This window comes from Mirounga leonina, unplaced genomic scaffold, assembly GCF_011800145.1.
Source record: "Mirounga leonina isolate KUSES-001 unplaced genomic scaffold, KU_Mleo_1.0 Mir_151, whole genome shotgun sequence".
Classification (NCBI taxonomy): domain Eukaryota; kingdom Metazoa; phylum Chordata; class Mammalia; order Carnivora; family Phocidae; genus Mirounga; species Mirounga leonina.
The window spans coordinates 18,596,450-18,615,726 of NW_023270377.1; the positions used below are offsets into that span (position 1 = coordinate 18,596,450).

General features: G+C 56.4%; 1 protein-coding gene across 1 annotated transcript in view; it reads right to left on the minus strand.

Moving 5' to 3' along the window:
- Positions 1-18,535, minus strand: part of PNKD (PNKD metallo-beta-lactamase domain containing) — a 20,774-nt gene extending 2,239 nt beyond the window's left edge. Inside the window, exons 1-8 of the mRNA XM_035007154.1 lie at positions 18,351-18,535; positions 4,276-4,391; positions 4,024-4,136; positions 3,292-3,350; positions 2,476-2,568; positions 1,890-2,053; positions 1,095-1,181; positions 57-172 (exon numbers count right to left, since the gene is read on the minus strand). Coding sequence (XP_034863045.1) covers positions 57-172; positions 1,095-1,181; positions 1,890-2,053; positions 2,476-2,568; positions 3,292-3,350; positions 4,024-4,136; positions 4,276-4,391; positions 18,351-18,511 — 909 coding nt within the window. The 5' untranslated portion in view covers positions 18,512-18,535. The remainder of the gene's footprint in view (positions 1-56; positions 173-1,094; positions 1,182-1,889; positions 2,054-2,475; positions 2,569-3,291; positions 3,351-4,023; positions 4,137-4,275; positions 4,392-18,350) is intronic.
- Between the last annotated feature and the right edge of the window lie 742 nt (positions 18,536-19,277).

Below are 19,277 nucleotides of genomic sequence, written 5' to 3' on the forward strand. Positions count from 1 at the left end.
CCCCCCCCCCCCCCCCCCCCCCCCCCCCGGGCTGGACCCCAGGCCCCGCCCCGCACCGTGCTCTTGCGCTCCATTCGCTGCCTATGGACCCACTGCATCTTCCTCTCCCGGGCCAGGTTCTCGGGCTCCACCACACCTGCAAAGCCCAGGTTCTCTTCTGCATACTCGTGACCTAAGGACCACCGGGGGGTGGGGGTGGGGGCCAAGATGCAGGACACAGAGAGAGGGGTGGTATGGTCAGAAAAAGCCCTCCGGCTACCTGAGACCAGGGGGAGGGCTAGCACTGCCGGGAAAGCCCCAACCACATGGGGCTGCTTCTCTAAATGTGGGCACAGGTCAGCCACGAGCGAAGGGGCCGAAGCGGTTCAGGGGCAAAACCGCCAGACCTGGAGCTGGGAGCCCTGCATCCTAGCCCTGACTCCGCCCCTGCCCAGCTGTGCAACCTCAGCCAAGTCATGGCACCTCTCTGAGCCGCAGTTTTGTCATCTGGCAAGTGGGAAAAATAATGCTCCTAGAACACAGATGTGTTCCCGGTGCCTAGGACAGAGCCTGGTATGCGTTTGGCATTCAATCGAGTATTTGTCAAATGAGTGGATGGATAAATATACATTCTGAAGATTTGCTGACATCTCAGTGATGTGTTTGAGGAACTATGGCTATCCAATGTTCGTGGATGTATGTAGGGACATGCAGTGTCTGGATGCCTGGACGGACAGATGTGCCACATACATGCATGGGGATGGATGCACATGCAATGTGGGCTATGGATGCATGCAGTGGATACGTGCAGAGCGGATTTACTGACTTCTCTGATAAGCAAAGGCTGTTTTCTGTTCTCGGCTCTGGCTATAAAATATCAGCCAACTCTCTGGGATGCACTGGGGCCTGCAGGGCTCCCAAGAGGCCGAGGGCTGGCTGTCAGGGGCAGTTGGCGTGAGAAGCAGAGGCATTCAGAGCCAGAACTCCAGAATGAAGGGGGCTCTGCCCTCACGGCTAGAGTTGGCTCCAGAGCTGGAGTGGTGTCCCCTCTGGGCCAGCAGCTGGGGCGGCTGGAACTCCAGGGGAGTGAGGGAGGAGTGGGAGGGGGACCTCACCAGGCCACAGCAGAGTGTCATCCCCCAGCCCCAGCACCATGTCCAGGGAGCTCAGCATGGTCTCTGCGGTGCCCTCAAAGGTCCGTCCTGGTGAGGGGCAGTGGGTGTGTTACAAGGTAGAAGAACACAGCTCAGTCTAAGGTACATGGAGGGGGGTGGGGACCAGCGTGCATAGCTGGGGCTGGCCACCAGGCCTCAACCTGGCCCCTGCCACATTCACCCCCCGGGCCTCTACGTCCTCCTTCCCACTAGTTGCTGAGCCCACAGTCACTCCCCAACCAAGCCTGTGGGAAGGCCCGCATTGCACATATTGACACGTGGATGGAGAGGGGGATGGAATCTTCAGGCTGAGTGCCCAGGGCCCCAGGCACAGTTGGTGTGGGGTGGCTCTTTTCCACGGAGCACTTCTTTCTTTGCCTGGGCTGCCCTCTGAGACTCCGCGCAGCCTGGGACCGTGATCCTCTCCTACCCACGGGTCACCCTCTCATTCGGCGCTTCTCCACTTTTTGCAACCTAGTCTCTCCAGGTACTGGAGAACTAGGTAGGCTCTACTCAGTGGAAACAAACGCCCTGCCAGGTCTGTACTCAGTTGCAAGCATTGTCTCATTCTGTGCATCCCCTGTGGGGGAGTCGTGAGGGTGTTCAAAACAATGGGCTAACACGATGGGAGTAACAGCAAGGCAGTGTCTGCACTGAAAGCAAAGTTTTCGTGCACTGCATGCGGCTGTGCTGTCCTTGGGTCTCTGCCCTGACCCCTACCCCCCACTCCTGCTTCCCTTTTTGGGAGGAACTCACCACAGCCAGAGAGGAAGAGCAGGTCCCCTGAGAAGAGGCAGGAGGGACCCTTGTAGGGCTCCCCATCCAGCAGGTAGACCAGATGGCCTTGCGTGTGGCCAGGAGTGGCCAGAGCCTGGATCTGAAGCCGTCCCACGCTAACCACATCTTGATGACACAGGGGACTGAGAAGCAAGGCAGTAGGGGAGCGAAGGTGCTAGAGCTTGGGCCGTGCTGATCCTTGCCCTACCCGAGGCCCAAGGGGCTGGGTGATTTGAAGGAGGCAGGGACATGCAGTGTCTGGACGGAGCCTTACTGTTTGCCCTGCTCAGTCCTCAGGTCCAAGAGGGAGAAGGGGACAGACACACCCCACACCAGACAGGGAAGGCATTGACGGTGCTCAGAGCTTCAGATCCAAACCCTCGTCTCTCCCTCTCTTGGGGACCATGGCTGGATGAGTTGGGGGGTGGGCTGTGATATGCCCTCTAAGGGCCACGAAGGGCTTCAGCAAAGATCCAACTGCTGGCAGTCCTGCAATAGTCGACTGCAGGATGGGGTGTGGGAAAGGGGGCACAGAAGGGCCACCCACCCCGGGTCAGGGACTTACTGGGTGAGGTAGGGGATGCCGTCCTGAGGGCTCCCATACACCCGACAGTCCTGGTGCCGCCGGCTGAGGTCACGGTTTCCTCCACTGTGGTCCCTGGAGGATGGCAGAGACAGGCAGGGACTCTGAGGGGCAATGGTACTAGGCCTCTTTGCCTTCCTCGTTCCAGATCTCCAGGCCTTCGAGCCCTGAGCCCTAGGCTTCTGAACTGAGCCAAGCTGTCCACACCTCTAGGCCTTTGTTCGAGCTGCTCCCCTGCTCTCAGCGTCATCCCCACGACTTGCCACCCCTCCCCTCCATCGCCCAGCCAGTGCCGACTGATCTTTCTGGACTCTCTCAGCTCCAGGGTCATCAGCGTCTAATTCCTCCAAGTGGATCTGGTCACACTTCACCAAGGGCCTCCACCTCGTGTACTTTGTGCCAACTGCCACCTAAATGTTTGTCATTGTTGTACACTGTCACACAAGGCTGTCTCCCCTACCGACTATAATCTCCTTGAGGAAAGAACTCACAGGGTTTGCCCATATCCTGAGCACACTGGGCATCTAATACATGCCCAAGGAACGAAAGATAAATGCCTGCCCTGCCCTCCTCTAGGGTTTCAGGAGCCTGATAAGTGCTGCGGTGGGAGACCCACCCATTCCCTCCTTCTCTGCTGGTGCCCCCATGACTTTATGAAGAAGGTGGGTGCCCTCGCATCCTGACTCCCTGCCCCCCAGCCCAGCCTGTCCTCACTGGGCCTAGTCCTGCCAAGCCCACTGGGGCAAGGGTCGGCCAGGGAAGATCATCTGTACCCAGACCCCCACCCCAGCCCCTTACCAGTGCTTGTGGGTGCAGAGGATGGCAACCAAATTAACGCCCTCCTTTTCAATGGAAGCCTGGGGGAGAGAAGAGGTACTGAGATGGAGGAGCAGTGTGTAGGAAGGGACAGGGGCGCAGGTGCTGGGCAAAGGGGGGAGAGCAGGGAGGATGAGGGACAGGGAGGTGATGAGCTAGAGAATGAGAGGGTAGGGAGGAGAAGGCTGGGGAGAAGTGGGGCAGCCGAGGCTGAGCCAGGGCATAGGGGAGGCCATGGGGAGGTGGGTGGAGGGAGGCGCGAGGGGCAGAGGAACACACAGATACATGTGCACACAGAGAAATAAGAAATGGGAAGGAAAGATGGAGAGACCCAGACACTGAGAGACACAGATGAGGAGAGAAGTAGGAGGGTCAGAAAGGTGCCACAGAGAGTGAAAGACAGAAGAAACCTCAGACCATGGTCCTGAGTCAGCATCCCTTTCCGTCTGGCTCGGCTTCCCCCTCGGCTGTCTCCGCCCCCCCCCCCCCCCCCCCGTCCCCGCCATGCCCCGGACACTGGCCCCAACCCCTGCTGTGGTTGGGGGGGGGGGTCTCTGTGTGTACTTGCATGTCAGGGTCTGTGTGTGAGGGCACAAGGAGGGGGCACATCCCACCGGCAGAGGGATCAGGGACAGCCCCTCTCCAGTGAGGGAGAGCTGCCAGTCCCCACGATGACCCAAAGTACCCCTGCCCCGCCCCCAGTCCTCCCCTCACCTGTACGGCCTGAGGGTCTGAGGGGTCCACAGCCACAGCCAGCCGGGCATGGGTGTCGATGATGAGGTAGCTGTAGTTGTCTGAGAGGACGGGGATGGGAAGCACCTTCACTCCTGGGGGACAGAGACGGGCCGTGGGCGGGGTGCCGGGCAGGGAGCCCAGCGGTCGAGGGGGGCAGTATGATGGCGCGTAGGCGGGGGTGGGGGTGGGCACGGCTTGGGGCCACGCTGGCCCGGGGCAGCCAGAGCTCACCGTTGAAGAGGCGGGGCTGCGTTCTGGAGTGGCCTTTGGGGTAGCGGTTCCGAGCCCTGCGCAGCTGCTGGCGGTAGAAGAGGTACCCGAGCCAGGTGCGCGTGTACAGGCTGTACCTGCAGGGCGGGAGGTCTGCGCTCAGCCCCGCCCCCGTCCCCACCCTCGGCCACCCCCGCAGTCGGCGCGTCTCTGCCGCCACTTAGTGTGTGCCTCCTGTGTGCCCTGCTCGGTCTCTCGGTCCTCAGGCCGAGGGGGAGAAGGGGACAGACACCCCCAAGCCCCAGGCCCATCGGGGGAGATGGGAGCTGAGGGATTCACAGAAGGGACTCCGAGGGTGAGGGGTTTATTCCCCAAAAGGGGTGGGGGAGTTAGGAAGCGAAATGAGGTGGGAAACGTAGTTCCAAAGAGCAGTGGGCAATCACATCACGCCGGGGAGCTGCTGAACCAGATTCCCTGCCCCGTCCCCCTGTCTGTGCCGGCTCAGCCGGTCCGGGGTGGGGCCTGGGAATTTGCATTTCTAACAAGCTCCAGGTGCTGCTGGTTGCCGCTGGCCCGGGGACCAAACTCGGAGAGCCTCCGGGGCAGAGGAAACACCAGGCAAGGCCCAGAGGCAGCAGACAGCAGGGCCTTGTTTGGGGAAACTATAGAAAGTTCTGTCCGGTGGGTTGGTGGGTTGGTGGAGGAAGCAGGCAGAGGCGAGGCGGGATGGCCTGACCACACTCCCTCTTCCCACCACCACATCAGGCCATCTCAGGCTACAAATGCGACAGGCGAGAAAGTGGCACAAGGCACAGAGGGGTCTTGTGACTAAGAGTCCTCCAAACACAGGATGGCGGCATGCAGGGCGAGCATGTGACCGGCGCAGGCACACACGGCCCCCCGCTGGGTTCAACGCTCCACTGCCGCCATCTTGAAATTCTTCATGATTTTACCTTTGGATTTGTGTCCCGGAAGTGAAGTCTGAGAGGACGAGGGAATGCGGGGGTCGAAGCCCACACAGTATGCGCATGCTCGGTCCCTAATGTTTCCCCCCCGCCCCACGTTCACGGTGCCCACGAGCGCAGGATTCTGGTGGCCCCACCGTGGTGGGGATTCAAGACTCAAAGGGGCTACAAGGTGAGTATACATCTATGTATACAGAGGCCACGGCTTGGTCCAAACCAGAACGTGCTTCAGATGCATAAAGAAGGTGTTCTAAGAAACACAAATGACCGAGAAACCCTGCCCCATCCTTTCTTACTCGTGTTACTTCCTTGTATGATCCGTTTTCGCTGCAAACAACGCTACAGGAGGCAAGGGAAAGAGGGTGGCCCATCTGTCCTGTCCCTTCCGTCCTCCCTGGCTCGTTAGTAAGCCGGAGGCAGACGGGGCTGGCAGAATGTGGGTGTACCAAAAGTGAAAATAGAAACAGGTGATTCCGTTTTGTGCGGCATTTCCACTGCTTGGGTAAGAACAAAATACTGTGTACAAGCTAGGAAACGTGAATTACAGTTTCAGTGATTTCATATGTGACTTAAATGTCCTTATATTTGCATTTGAAACTGGGATTGTACAGGGGTGCCTGGGTGGCTCGGTTGAACCTCTCCCACTCGGTTTCAGCTCAGGTCCTGATCTCAGGGTTTGGGGATAGCGCTCTGTGCTGGTGTGGAGCCTGCTTGGGATTCTCTCCCCCTCCTACCTGTAACCCCCCCCCCCCCCGCAAATCAAAAACAAAAAACTGGGATTATATATAATAAAGCAAAAGGCAAAATTCATGCTGATAATTTAGATTTTTAATTTTTTTTTACTTATGCTGATGTTAAGTAGCAAATTAAAAACATCAGGACAGGGGTGCCTGGGTGGCTCAGTCGTTAAGCGTCTGCCTTCGGCTCAGGTCATGATCCCAGGGTCCTGGGATGGAGCTCCACATCGGGCTCCCTGCTCGGCGGGAAGCGTGCTTCTCCCTCTCCCACTCCCCCTGCTTGTGTTCCCTCTCTCACTGTGTCTCTGTCAAACAAATAAAATCTTAAAAAATAAATAAATAAATAAAAACATCAAGACAAAGTCAAAAGCGAAATCGTAGAAGAAAGGAAAAGCTTATATTTTAGTATCTTTCATGGCACCTTTTTCCTGCTCTTTGAGCAAGAGGCTCCAGATTCCATTTTACACCGGGCCCTGCAAATATTGTGAGCAGCCCAGCCAGCTCAGGACAAGCCACTTCAAACTGTCTCACACCTTGGTCTCTCACAAGGAAAAATGAGACCAGGGTGGGGTGCTGGGCTGCTGGTGTCAAAAGCCTCCTGTGTCAGTGTTTAGGGTCATCCAGCAAGTCAGTCAGAAAAGGGGCAGGGATTCTGGCTGATTAAGACTGAGACAGAGAAGGGGCACCTTGGTGGTTCAGTTGGTTAAGTGTCTGCCTTCAGCTCAGGTCGTGATCCCAGAGTCCTGGGACTGAGCCCCGTGTCGGACTCCCTGCTCAATGTGGAGTCTGCTTCTCCTTCTCCCTCTGCCCCTCCCCCCTGCTCGCTCTCTCTCCTGCTCTTTCTCTCTCAAATAAATAAATAAAATCTTAAAAAAAAAAAAGCCTGAGAGGAGTCAAGGTGCAGGGTTGGGGGTAGATGATGGACCCTAAATATCTATGGAGATTTGCTGTGTCTATCTTGGGGTGGAGGGGGCAGGGGCAGCCGCTCTTGAGGCCCCTTTGGGAAGAGCTGGCTGATTTGTCTACAAACAAGTTGGTCAAACATGAGCAGGTCTCCATGATTGCATTAGAGATTAATCACTGCCATCTCTGTTCTGGGTGCGCGTGCACCCGTGTGCCTCGGGAAATTGGACGCCCTGTGGCAGGGTTTTGCCATGCTTTCTGTGTCTTTATGTCCAGTTTCCATAGTCTTTCTTTCTTTTCTTTCTTTCTCTCTCTCTTTCAGATTTTATTTATTTATTTGACAGAGATAGAGAGTACAGCCAGGGGGAGCAGCAGTGGGAATGGGAGAAGCAGGCTCCCCACTGTGCAGGGAGCCCGACGTGGGGCTCGATCCCAGAACCAACCCTGGGATCACGACCCAAGCTGAAGGCAGACGTCCAACTGACTGAGCCACTCAGGCACCCTGGCCCTCTTTCTGTTTCATTTTCAAATCGGTTGCAGATCTTCCCACTTTCACCCATGCAACAGTATTTAGTGAGGCCTGGCTCGGCTTTGGGCAGAGTGAGTAAGGCAGAGTCACTGCCCTCTGGCAGCTTATACATAAGCTAGTGGGACAGGCAGGATAACAAACACATTGTCAAGTCAAGATGACAACACCAAACTGGGCAACAGAACAGAGAATGGTGACATCAAGGAAGGCCACTCTGGAGGTGACATTTCTAAGAAGCGAGGGGGCCCGCTGGGCCAGAATCTGGGGAAGGCTCACCAAGAACGGGACAGACGGGAAGTGTAAAAGTCCCTGCGGGGAGGAAAGCACCCAGCCGGCAGGGGCTGCCTGTTCTCTGCGCTGTGCTCTGGTAATTACAGAGCCGGCGCACCAGATAGGCCCAGCAGGAAGGGATGGGCTGGAACAACATAAATGTCCTGGATCGGATTCTAGACCAGAAGAGGAATGTTAATGGGACAACTGGAAAAATTTCAGTAAGGTCTGGAGAGTCGGTAAGAGTTTATATGGACGTTAACGTCTCGGGTTTTTTTTTTAATTTTTTTTTAAAGATTTTATTTATTTATTTGAGAGAGAGAATGAGACAGAGAGAGCATGAGAGGGGGGAGGGTCAGAGGGAGAAGCAGACTCCCTGCCGAGCAGGGAGCCCGATGCGGGACTCGATCCCGGGACTCCAGGATCATGACCTGAGCCGAAGGCAGTCGCCTAACCAACTGAGCCACCCAGGCGCCCTAACGTCTCGGTTTTGCTGACTGTCTGTGGTTAGGGAAGACGTAGCATTCAGGGGAGCCCAGTGAGAGGTATAGGTGGATCCTGTGTACTGTTTTTGCAAGTCTGAAATTATTTCAAAATGAAAACTTAAAAGATCATAAGTCAATAAAATCACTTTCGTCTGTGCCCTGACACCACCTTGCATCCATGCCTGGAGTCCTGTTCCTGACCTCACTCCTTCCTACTTAGGCTTATAGAAAGTGCCTGGGCCCTGGCCACAGGAAGCTCTGGGTTCCAGTGATGGCTTGGCGCCCCCAGCCCCGTGTCCTTGGGCGAGTTATTGGTCTCTTAGATCAGCTTCATCTACAGAGTGGCGACACCATGACTTAGTCCTGCAGGACTGTGTGAACGTTCAGTGACATAAAACAAGATAACAAATGTGAATAGTCCGCCGAGGGCCTGGTGGGTGGAAGGTTTAGCAACTGTCACTTCCTTCCCGAATTCGGCCGGGGCCCCCTCACAGCTGTTGGAACATGGCTGTCCACATTCGGGAGGGACTGATAAATGTTGCCTGTCTTCCCTTACTGGATGCTTCTTACATGTGCTTTCTCCCCCAGCGAAGGTCAAGAGCCACGAGGGCAGGGGCTGTGCACTGGGAGGCTGCCATCAACAAGGCCCCTTTCTTTCATTCACTCTCTTCAGCAAATCCTTGCTGCACGTGCTGGACGCAGGGCAGAGAGCAGAGAGCAAGGCCACCGGGGCCGCCAGACCCCAGACCAGGGAAGGAGTCAGTCAGAGGCAAGCGGCCGAGTGCAGCTGGTGAGGCAAGAGAGCAGCAGAGGGGACGCAGTCTGACTGCAGACAAGGTGCTCAGGGAAAAGGCCTGGCTCTTCCCTGACGGTCACACCCCTGACGGTCACACCTGAGCCGGAACGGAAAGGAGAGACGGAGGGCAGGCTGTCCGGGGCGCAATGGCACCAAGGCCCCGAGGCAGGCAGGCATGTTCTAGGAGTTGCCAGGCAGGGCGGAGGGATGGAGAGTGCCAGGGAAGGGGTCAGGGGGTGGGCAGGCCAGCCTGGGGGTGGGGGGCATTGCTGGCGGGTTTTAAAGCGGGGAGGCACATGCTTTGACTTCCCTGTTTAAGAGCTTGGGGGCCTGCAGTGCTGGAGGGAGCGGTGAAAGGGCGCAGGATGGCAGGTGGCCGGAGGAACTGAGTCGTCAGTGGGGGACATGACAAGGGACTGTCAGGGTGACAGGACTGGAGGGGTGAGGCAGAGGTAGGGGGGAATGGATGCCAGACCTAAGATGGGTGCCCTGCTTGGCTATGGGGGGAGGGACGAGGTGGCTTTGTGGGCCTGAGGTCTGGGTCACTGTACAGAGCACCGGAAGGCTGGCCTGGGCTGGGAGGCGGGGGCGAGGACCCAGTGACTCTGGGATCCTGTCCCCAGGCCTGCTCCTTCCGGCAGTGACTGCTGTGTGACTCTCTCCAGCCTCAGAACTGTGGCTCCTTCTTCATCTGCCTGCTGTGCTGGCTGGGCGTCACAGTCACCAGCGTCCAAAACCGTGCTTGTGAGCTCCTTCCCGTATCCCCCTACGGCCTCGCTCTCTGGGAAAGGCCGTGTCACCCTCCCAGTGACACAGCTTGAGCTCCACATTGAACTCTCTCCCTGACATATGCTACCCCAACTGAATCCTCTCAGTCTCGCCTCCCCACAACCCAACATGGGCTGCGCCAGGGAACAGGCCCCCGAAGCTCTTCATGAGGCCCTTGCGAAAGCCGCCTTTCCTCAGCTCTCTGCCCAAACCGCAAACCAATGGAAAAATGTAAGTTCTTAAAGCGCCACCTGAACGAGTCCTGCTCCTGCTCAAGAGCCCTCTGTGGCTCCCCACTGGTGACAGGGGTGTGTCTGACAACCAGAATGATCTAGAGCACCAGGTCTCAACGTGCACAAAACTCAAATACACAACATTAAGCTAACAGACATACTACAGGGAAAACAGACAATCTGCAACAGTTATTAAAAACGCCAAAGCAAGGCGCCTGAGGGGCTCAGCCGGTTAAGTGTCTGCCTTGGGCTCAGGTCATGATCCCCAGGGTCCTGGGATCAGCCCCTCTGCCCCTCCCCCCACTTGTGTGTACATGCGCTCGCTCTCTCTCAAATAAATAAATAAAATCTTAAAAAAAAACCCAAAATAACTAAAAATGCCAAAGCATGCAAAAGCACTATCTATATTGCTTGGGGATACAGGCGGATGCAGGGAAAGAATCAAGGCAGCTGAGGGCACGGTCGAGGTGCAGCTCAGCTGGGTTCCCGCAGGGGCAGGAAGGAGGTGGGCTGCGAGGTGGGCACAGGGACTTCACCATGTCAGTAATATTTTGTTGCTTAAGCTGGGAGGTCGGGGGAATTGTTATATTATCTATCTTCTTGTGAATGCCTCCAATACCTCCTGCAAATCTCAGACTACCATCCTGCCTCAGCTCCTGCCCTGTGGCCTTGAATACCCTCCAGGCCTTCTGGATTTACTCGAATCCTAAGTATTCTTGGGCACTCGGCTCAAAGCCACCTCCCTGGTCCCTCAGTGGCAGGGCCTTATCCACTTCTCCCTGGTGTCTAATCAGTGCCATGCATGGTGTAGGCGGACTCGGCTGGTAACCCAGCCTGCTCCTCCAGGCTCCTCCGCACCACCCCCCGGGGTACCCCCAGCCCCAGCACAGCACAAACTGGCTCTCAGAAAATGCTGACTTGGTGCCCAGGAAAGGCTGGGGGGGGTGGGTGGCTAGCATGCCGGTGTTAAAGCAGCGACCTGGTGCAGAGAGTGCTCCATCAGCTCCGCGGGCCCCATGCCTGGCTGTGGACCTTGTGACGCCTGGTGGGGGCTTATGAGCCCAAGCTGCAACCGCCTCTGCCCCTGCTCTCCCCTCCCCTGCTTGCCCATCGGCTTCCCACGTCCCTCCCTCTCCCTGCTGCACCCACACACCTGGCCCAGCAGGGTGCTCTGATAACCAGGTCACCTAGACCCAAGGGCATGGGTGGGGCTGCGTCACAGGGCACCAAATCCCAACCTCCCAGGTTCTGGGGTCTGGGCCCGGGGCCCCTGAATGGAGGAGATGGAGGGAGCACTGGACAGGGGTCTGCACACGCATGGAGCGCACGGGCTCATCTCCTCCCAACCTCACCTCAGTGTAGCCCTGAGCTAAGTGTCTCCCCACCAGTCATCTCCTGTCCACCCCCAAACAACCTGGAGGCAGCTACTATTCGTTCCTCCATGTTATAGACGAGGACACAGAAGCCCGGAAAGGTGGGAAGGGGTCCACTCAGGATCACACCAAAGCGAGTGGTGGGGCAGAGAATCATCCCCAGCAGCCCGATCCTAGAGTTCACACTCTTAACTACTAACATCCTCCCTGAACCCCGAATGAGGACGGAGGATGACATGAGTGGGCCTGAAGTATTTTCGGGTAGACACCCACCTCCTCTGAGGGTCTCTGTTGAGAAAAAGGATATGTCAGGGTGATTTCAGTGATGCAGACACGCGGCCCAGTATCTGGCCCCTGGGACCTCTTGGATCACTGGTTTTAGCCTTTTCGAGACCCATACTTGGGCCGAACTCATTACATGTGCTGCATTTTGCTGATGAATGCAGAGGGTCCGAGACCCCATGGACCTCAGGGTAAGACACCCTGAACTGGAGAATCCTGCAGGTCCCTTTCAAATCAAGGTTCTGATTCCTAATCCCGGATTTATGACTGGGTTGATGGTTCCATGGGCAGAAGAGTAGGAAAACAGAACAGACCCCAGCCAGGAAAATGTGAAGGTGAAGGAGTCACTGGGAAGAACCTGTCCCATCTGCTAGCCCCCCCACCTCTCTGGGAGTCACTGCCCCATCTAACGGGCCCCTACAGCTTCCTTTCTAATTTTGCCAGAGGCAAGAACCAGGAACGCACTCCCCGCCTAGGTTTCCCTCTCTGTGAAACCGGGTGCTCCTCCTCCTCCCTGAAGGAGTAGCTCAGCCTGGAAAGGTCACATGATTTACAAGATGCTGCTGACACCCCAGGGCCTGATGTGGGATTCAAACTCTCTGCCATGGGGTTCCCAGGCATTGTCAGAAAGGTGGGATCTGGGCCTGAGGCCACTCATCAGAATGATTTGGGGTGCTGGTTAAACAGGAAGATTTGGACCTTTTCCTCTTCTCCCTGCTCTCCCCGCCCCCACCCTCAGCCCCACCCCCACCCCCGATGCCCTGGCCCCTTGCCTGGATTCTGATTCAGCAGTTCTGGGGCCCAGAACTACCCACTGTCCCTTCACCAAAAACAAAAGAAAAGTTTCCTAATTGGTCTCCTGGGACTCAGAAAAACCGCTGTGCAGGTTTGGGTGGGGGGGGGGGGGCAGATTGCCTGGGGTGATCCCCTGCAGTTGCCCTGAGGGGCCCTCCCTGAGGGGTTAGGGCTGGGACACAGCACCAGTCACCCCAGTGAGGGGTCACGGGCACACCTTTCACTCCCAGCCTCACTGAACAGAAGCATGGCTTCTCTGGCTTCTGAGTCTGAACTTCTAGCCCCATGGGAGGCCTGTGGGCCAGCTGGGGACTGAGACACAGCCCCTCCCCTCCCCCTGCTCCCTCAGACACCCAGTGCAGAACACACAATGGAGCTCTTCTTCCCCTCCTCCCGCGGGCAGTCTCCCCATCTGGGCCAGAGAGGCCTGAGGGCTCTCAAGTGTCAGTCCCACCTCGTCCTGGGCCCTGAACTCCACTAGGCCCCACACGCAGGCCCAGGTTGCTGCGGCCTCTGGTCAAGGGGGCACTTTTGGCATCTCCTCTCATGCCCCCCAGGACACAGACTGCCCCAGGCTTTGCACCTCTTTATGAAACCAAACCCAGAAATGCCTGTCTGAGGGCCGAGGGGCCTGGAGCGCTACTGGAACGGGGCCTGCTCTCAGGACCCTTAGGAACAGAAAGAGACTCAATGTTTTACACTTTCTGAAAACTGAGGAAACCAAAGAAGATAATGAGACAGCTAAAAAGGCCCTAGGGAGGGAGTTTCCTGAAGCTGCTGGCAAGCCTGGAGTTGGGGGGGGCACTTCCCCATTCCCAGGAGAGGGGCAGTACCTGCGCGGGGTCGGAACAGGCCTGCCCGGGGGACCACGCAGCCGAGCTCCAGGCTCCATGCCGGCCCGCAGCCCTCACAGCCCTCTCTGGACTCCATCCATCTTCCCCAGAGCGAGGAGGAGGCCGGCTGAGGGCTCTCAAGGGGAATCAGAGGCATCGCCATGGCTGGAGGCCTCTTGGCCAGGTCTCAGTCCTGCCTGCGACCCTGGCCACCTGCCCAGCCAAGGCCCCTGGGTTTTGTTTGATTTGGGTTTGGGTCTGTTCCTTCGGCTTTCCCCTGCTCTCCCTCACCCCAGTGCCAGGCCCTCTTGATTCAGTCCTGTTCCCTGGGCTAGGAGTCCAGTGGGGGAATCAGACCTGTGGACACCTAATGTAAGAACAAGCCAGAATGTGCAGTGAAAGCTCTAAGGGGGAGGCCAGGGCCAAGGTCATGCTGGAGGCTGAGATGAATTTGGGCTGGGGAGGCTGGGCAGGCTTCATGGAGGAGACAGCACCTGCGCCAAGCTTTTCATTCATTCAAAAAACTTTTTAACAAGGGCCAACTGTGTGCCTGGCACTGTTCTGGACACTGGGATACATCACTGAAAGATATTTCTTCCCTCCTGCGGCTCAGATGCTGGTTGGGGGAAGAAACCAATAAACCAATAGACAAATCAATATATAGGATGCCCTATGGTGGTATGTACTATGGAGAACAATAAAGCAGGGGAGAGGGGAGAGAGTGCAGGGGTGTGAGTGTTGCTATTTTTATATGGGGTGGTCAGAGCAAGACTCCCCAGTAGGGTGAGATTTGAGCAGAGACCTGAAGGGAGTGGGGCAGCAGACCATGTGGCCATCTGGGGGGAAGAAGGTTCTAGTGAGAGAGAACAGCTCAGAGGTAAGACTGTCTTAGAGTGTTTAGGGAAGAGCCAAGTGGCCGGAGTAGGCACCTTGCAGAAGGAGCAAGGTGAAGAGCATACAAGGTGGGGTGGGGGATGGGCTGGTCACCCAGGACCTTGAGGCCATTCGGGAGGGATCTGAGCAGAGAATGGCGCATTTCTGACTTAAGTCTTAATGGTTTCGTTCTAACTGCTGCGCTGAGAATACTTTGGGGGTACAAATGCCAAAGGAAGTGGTTAGTTTCGGAGGCCAGGCAGGAGAGGACCATGGGTTGGCCCAGGGTGACAATAGCAGAAGTACGGATAGGTGTGTTCGGATTGGGGATATATTTTATTTTTATTTATTTATTTTTTTAAAGTAAACTCTACACCTAACATGGGGCTTGAGCTCAAGACCCCAAGATCAAGAGTTGTATGCTCTACCAACTGAGCCAGCCAGGGGTGCTTGGATGTATTTTGAAGGTGAGCTTTGAGAATGCAACAACATTTGACAGGTAGAGACATACGGAGGAAGGAAGGTCTGATGGGCCCCAGACGGAAGTGTAGAAAGAGTTCCAGGCCTGTGGAAGATGGCATTGGGCAGGTCTGCAGGGGGTGAAGGAGGGTCCCAAAGGCCTGGGCAGGGGTGTAGGCAATGTGGCTCGGGGAAGGAGGCACCCACTCAGAGCCACGCTTTGGAGCCAAGGGGCCGCTGTGGATGCTGGGGCTGTAGCTCCCCAGGGTCCCAAAGGCCTGTGAAAGGAAAAGGACCCTGCTCCCCTCATGCAGGCTGCGCTGGGGATGGCCCAGCCCACTGCCTCTGCGCAGCCTTCATTCAGGTCACAAGCAGGTGGGTCATTTACTTCAGGGCCCTCAGCCCAGGATTCTTGCTGCTCCTTGAAATCAAGCCAGTGGGCCTCACAGGCCCCAGAGAAGGGGTTCCTCTTGCAGAAATAGAGCAAGCAAGGTCTGTCCCAGGGACAGTTGGTTTTACCTGGGTCAGGAGAGTCAAGAAAGACCCTCTCTGCCTAGGAATGAAGAGGGGGTTTGGTCAGGGAGGATAGAAGGGCTTTGGCAGCTAGGACTGCCCACCCCAAAGGCTGGCTGTCATCTCCTTTCTCAGTTGTGCAAGACGTTCCGAGCCCCAGACGAGCTCAGCTTTGTTCCCCATTCACCCCCACCCCCCCGGGAGACAGAGGCTCTGCTCAGGGCCCCATTCTTTTTTTCTTTAAAGATTTTATTTATTTTTTTGACAGAGAGAGACACAGTGAGAGAGGGAACACAAGCAGGGGGAGTGGGAGAGAGAGAAGCAGGCCTCCCGCTGAGCAGGGAGCCCAATGCGGGGCTAAATCCCAGGACCCTGGGATCATGACCTGAGCCGAAGGCAGACTTAACTGACTGAGCCACCCAGGCACAGGGCCCCATTCTGCAACACCTTCTCAACTACCACTGGAGGCAAAGGGGCAAAGGGGCAAAAGGGAAACTGAGGCACAAAGCTGGTGGCACACACGGGAGAGCCCCACGCTCCTGATGCCAGCCTCCTCAGTCACCCCTGCCACTCCCTGGGGAACTTGTGCCCTGCCTCCTGCCCCAGTTTGGGTCCCTGTTCATGCTCCTTTCCCCTATACTTTGAGAGCAACAACCAGACTCTGTTCATATCTGTGATCCCACAATCCCAACCCAGAAGAGTTAGGAGTTCACTGGATGAATAAAGGGATGTGGGATTTCCTGAGCGGTGGGTGGACAGGATAGGCTTGGAAAACAGGAGAAGTAAGGAAGGAAGCTCCAGAAGGAGCCTGGCCAATGCCACCCTACCACCCACTCCCCATGCTCCAGAATGAGCCATTGCTAACATTTCCCAAGCACTTACTATGAGCCAGACCTTTGCATTTGTATGCACAATTTCATTTGGTCCTCACGGGATCCCCATGAGGGAGGTACAATCACCATGCCCATTTTACAGATGCAGATAACCGAGGCACTGAGAGGCTGAGTTATCTATCCAAGGTCCCGTGGCTACTAAGCAACAAACCTTAGGATTCAAAAGCAGATTCATCCAACCCCACATGCAATGTGCTTCACTGTCTCCCATGCTCCCATGTGTGTGTCTATCTCAGGTTAGCCTGGGTGTACCTTCCCTGATGCCCAGGCATCCCCATCCCAAGACAACTGTGGTTATGTCTGAGGAAAGCCCTTTATAAAATTTTCAAATACCACTGATTACTTGTGGTAATCATTAATTACTTGTTATTAATGGTAACTGCTCTTCTCTTAGTATTTCCATCACCTGCTTTCCAGCCCCCAATGGAACCCTCTATTTGTGGTCCTCCCAGCCCCATGTTTAGGGTGGAGTGTGCCCCGCACTCTGCCCCTTCCCATCACAGCCTGTCCCATCCTATCCTCCCCTCCCCCTCCTCCCCATCCTTCCTGGAGGCAACCCCCCAGCAGCAACACCTGCCCATTTCCCCCAGACCATTTCCTGCTCACACCCCCTGTCCCTCCCAGCAGCCAACAGCCTCTCCCCCAAGGGACTGAACTGATTGTTTCCCAGACCGTGGAGGGGCAGGATCTGGAATTCTGATTCCAGGCACGCCCTTCTGCTCTGCAAATTTGGGGAGCTGATTCCAAGGCAATAGGGAGATCCAGACACAGGAAAGCCCAACAGAAAAACCAAATTCCAAAGAAGTTCTCTGAGAATTCCAAGTTTGGGGAATTTGGAAACTCCCAGATCCTAAGTTCTAGGAATACCCAGACCCTCAGGATTCGGAGAAGGCGATCTTGGAAATTCTTATTTCAGGACTTCTGATTCCAGTTCTTTGTGGAAACCTTTCTTTTCCACTTCCTCAGGCCATTTGTATGACTTCAATGTGACTGACTTTGAAAGCCAGAAGTAAATTTAAAAATCCTTCTCCACATAGAGCTGTGAAATTCCCAGAAATTTTATGGGGAAATTTTTTTTTTAGGTCCCAAATATGAAATTATTTAAATATCTGTAAATCTCATTATTTAACGCTATTTGCAGAGCAATGGTGACTTGGTTGGAGCATTATCAAGAATGTGACCAATGTTGGGGTGCTGGCTGGCTCAGTGGGTATAGCATGTGACTCTTGATCTTGGGGTCATGAGTTTGAGTGCCGAGCCCTACGTTGGGTGTAGAGATTACTTAAAAATAAAAAAAATCTTAAAAGAAAAAAAAGAATGTAACCAATGTTTGAGCCATTAGAGATGTGAATGCCCCAAAGGCACCCATGCAAGATTCTCTCTCCCCCCCATGCTTTTCCACTTTTCCCCCACTAGCCCTTGTATCTACTCCTTAGACTGAGTTTGAGTAGAATCCCAGCGCTGAAGCTTCTTGGAAGATCTGGGGTGGTCTGGGCAGGAGGGATAAATTGTACAATGTCCTCTCTGAAGCTCAGGAAATTCCCTGGCTTAGGCCCTCCTCGAAACCTGGCCAGTGGCCAGGGCTCCCACAGTTCCCGTCCCCATCATAGCTGTCCTCAAGCTTGCGGTCCTGCCCCCTAGCCCTGGCTGGCTGCGGGAAGGGATTAGGGGCCCTAGGAAGCCTTCTTGTGGTACCCCCCCACCCCTTTAGTGTCTCCAGGCAGATCAGAGCTGGTTACCCCCCTTGTCTGGCCCAGGAAAGGGGAAAAGTAGGGGGAAGGAAAGAGTGAGGACCGGGGGAAGGGGGTCTGACAGGAAAAAGACATTGGAGGTCAGCGAACCTCCACAAGTCTGGCTGAGTGAGAAGGGTCGGATTTCACAGCCTGGGGCTCCAGACACGGGCCAGGGTGGGGGAATAGAAGGAAAGGGACGGACCTACAGAGTTGGGACTCTCGCTTGGGACAGAAGAGCTTACATTGTGTGGTGGGGAGCTGGGTGTTGGGGAGAAGGACAGGGACACATGGAGGGAGCTGGCGATTTCAAGTGACACTTCGATGGTCTGAGGCATTCCTTCTCTTCTGCACCTGCCCTCCTTTTCCAGCTCTGTCTGCAGCCCCTCATCTGGCTCTTCCCCAGATGTCCTCTCATGCCCCCTTTCCCTGGCCTGCCCCTCCAATCCTTCCCCCGCCCATCCCAATTTTCCAGCCCTCCCCCAACTCCTGCTCTTCTCAGTTCCCCCAAATCAGTGGCTTCTCCAGCCCGCCCCTTCGATCGCTCTTATCTGGCTCTGGTTGTCCCAGCCCCCGTCCGAACCCCCAAGCCCTACCCCCGGCCCCCGCCTCTCAGCCCCCTTTCCGCAGCGCGCCCGCCGCGGGAGCCCGGCACTAACCCGATTCGGAAGAGCAGCCGCTTGCTGCGCGCCATGAACAGGCCGCGGAGGGTCCGCCGCGCTCGGCAGCTGCGGGGGCTCACGAGCAGGACGAGGACAAGGAGCAGCAGCCCGCAGCCGGAGACCCACAGCCACGGCGCGGACCAGCTGGGCCAGGCCATGCTGGGGGCAGGCGCCCGCGGCCGACCGCGGGCGGGCGGGGCGGGGCGGGGCGTTGCTAGGCGACGGCTCGGCCCAGGCCCCTTGGCAGGGAATCGGCGGGGTTGGGGCCCCGCCCCCTGAACTGCCAGCCTGGGGGGGCGTGGGGGGCATCCTGGCCCCGCCCCGCTCCGCGACTCGCGTTCGAACCCGCCCCCTCGCCACCCTCGGCCGGGCGTAAGCCCCGAATGCCACCCGCAGGACGCGGCCTGGCCCCGCCCCCGCTGGCCGGCCCGGGAGCGGTCTCCGGACCTGCGCCGATCCCGATCCAAGATCCCCAGAGGGCGGGGAGGCGGTCGAGGCTCGACGGATGCCCCCCTACACACACCCCCACTCTCGACAGCCTCCCACCTTCCCCCAACAGGGGGACTCTGCGAGAGGCCCTGGAATGGTCCTCTTGGCGGGAAATCTTAGCCTGAAACTTTTTCGGCTGGAAGGAACCTGGAAGATCATGTGGGTCAATGGCCATTCATTCACGTATTCATTCACTAAATTACTATTCTGTGCCCTCCTTTGCGCCAAGCACTGTTCTAGGCTCTGTGGATGCAAGGGTCAAAGACACACAGCCTCTACATTCCTGGAGCCTGCAATCTAGATTCTGGCAGGGAAACAAACCAAATAAGCCAACAAACATAATTATATACGCATTTATTTATATTTATATACACACATATATATACACACACACATATGTACATATTTGTGTGTGATTACAAAGTGTGCTGTGAT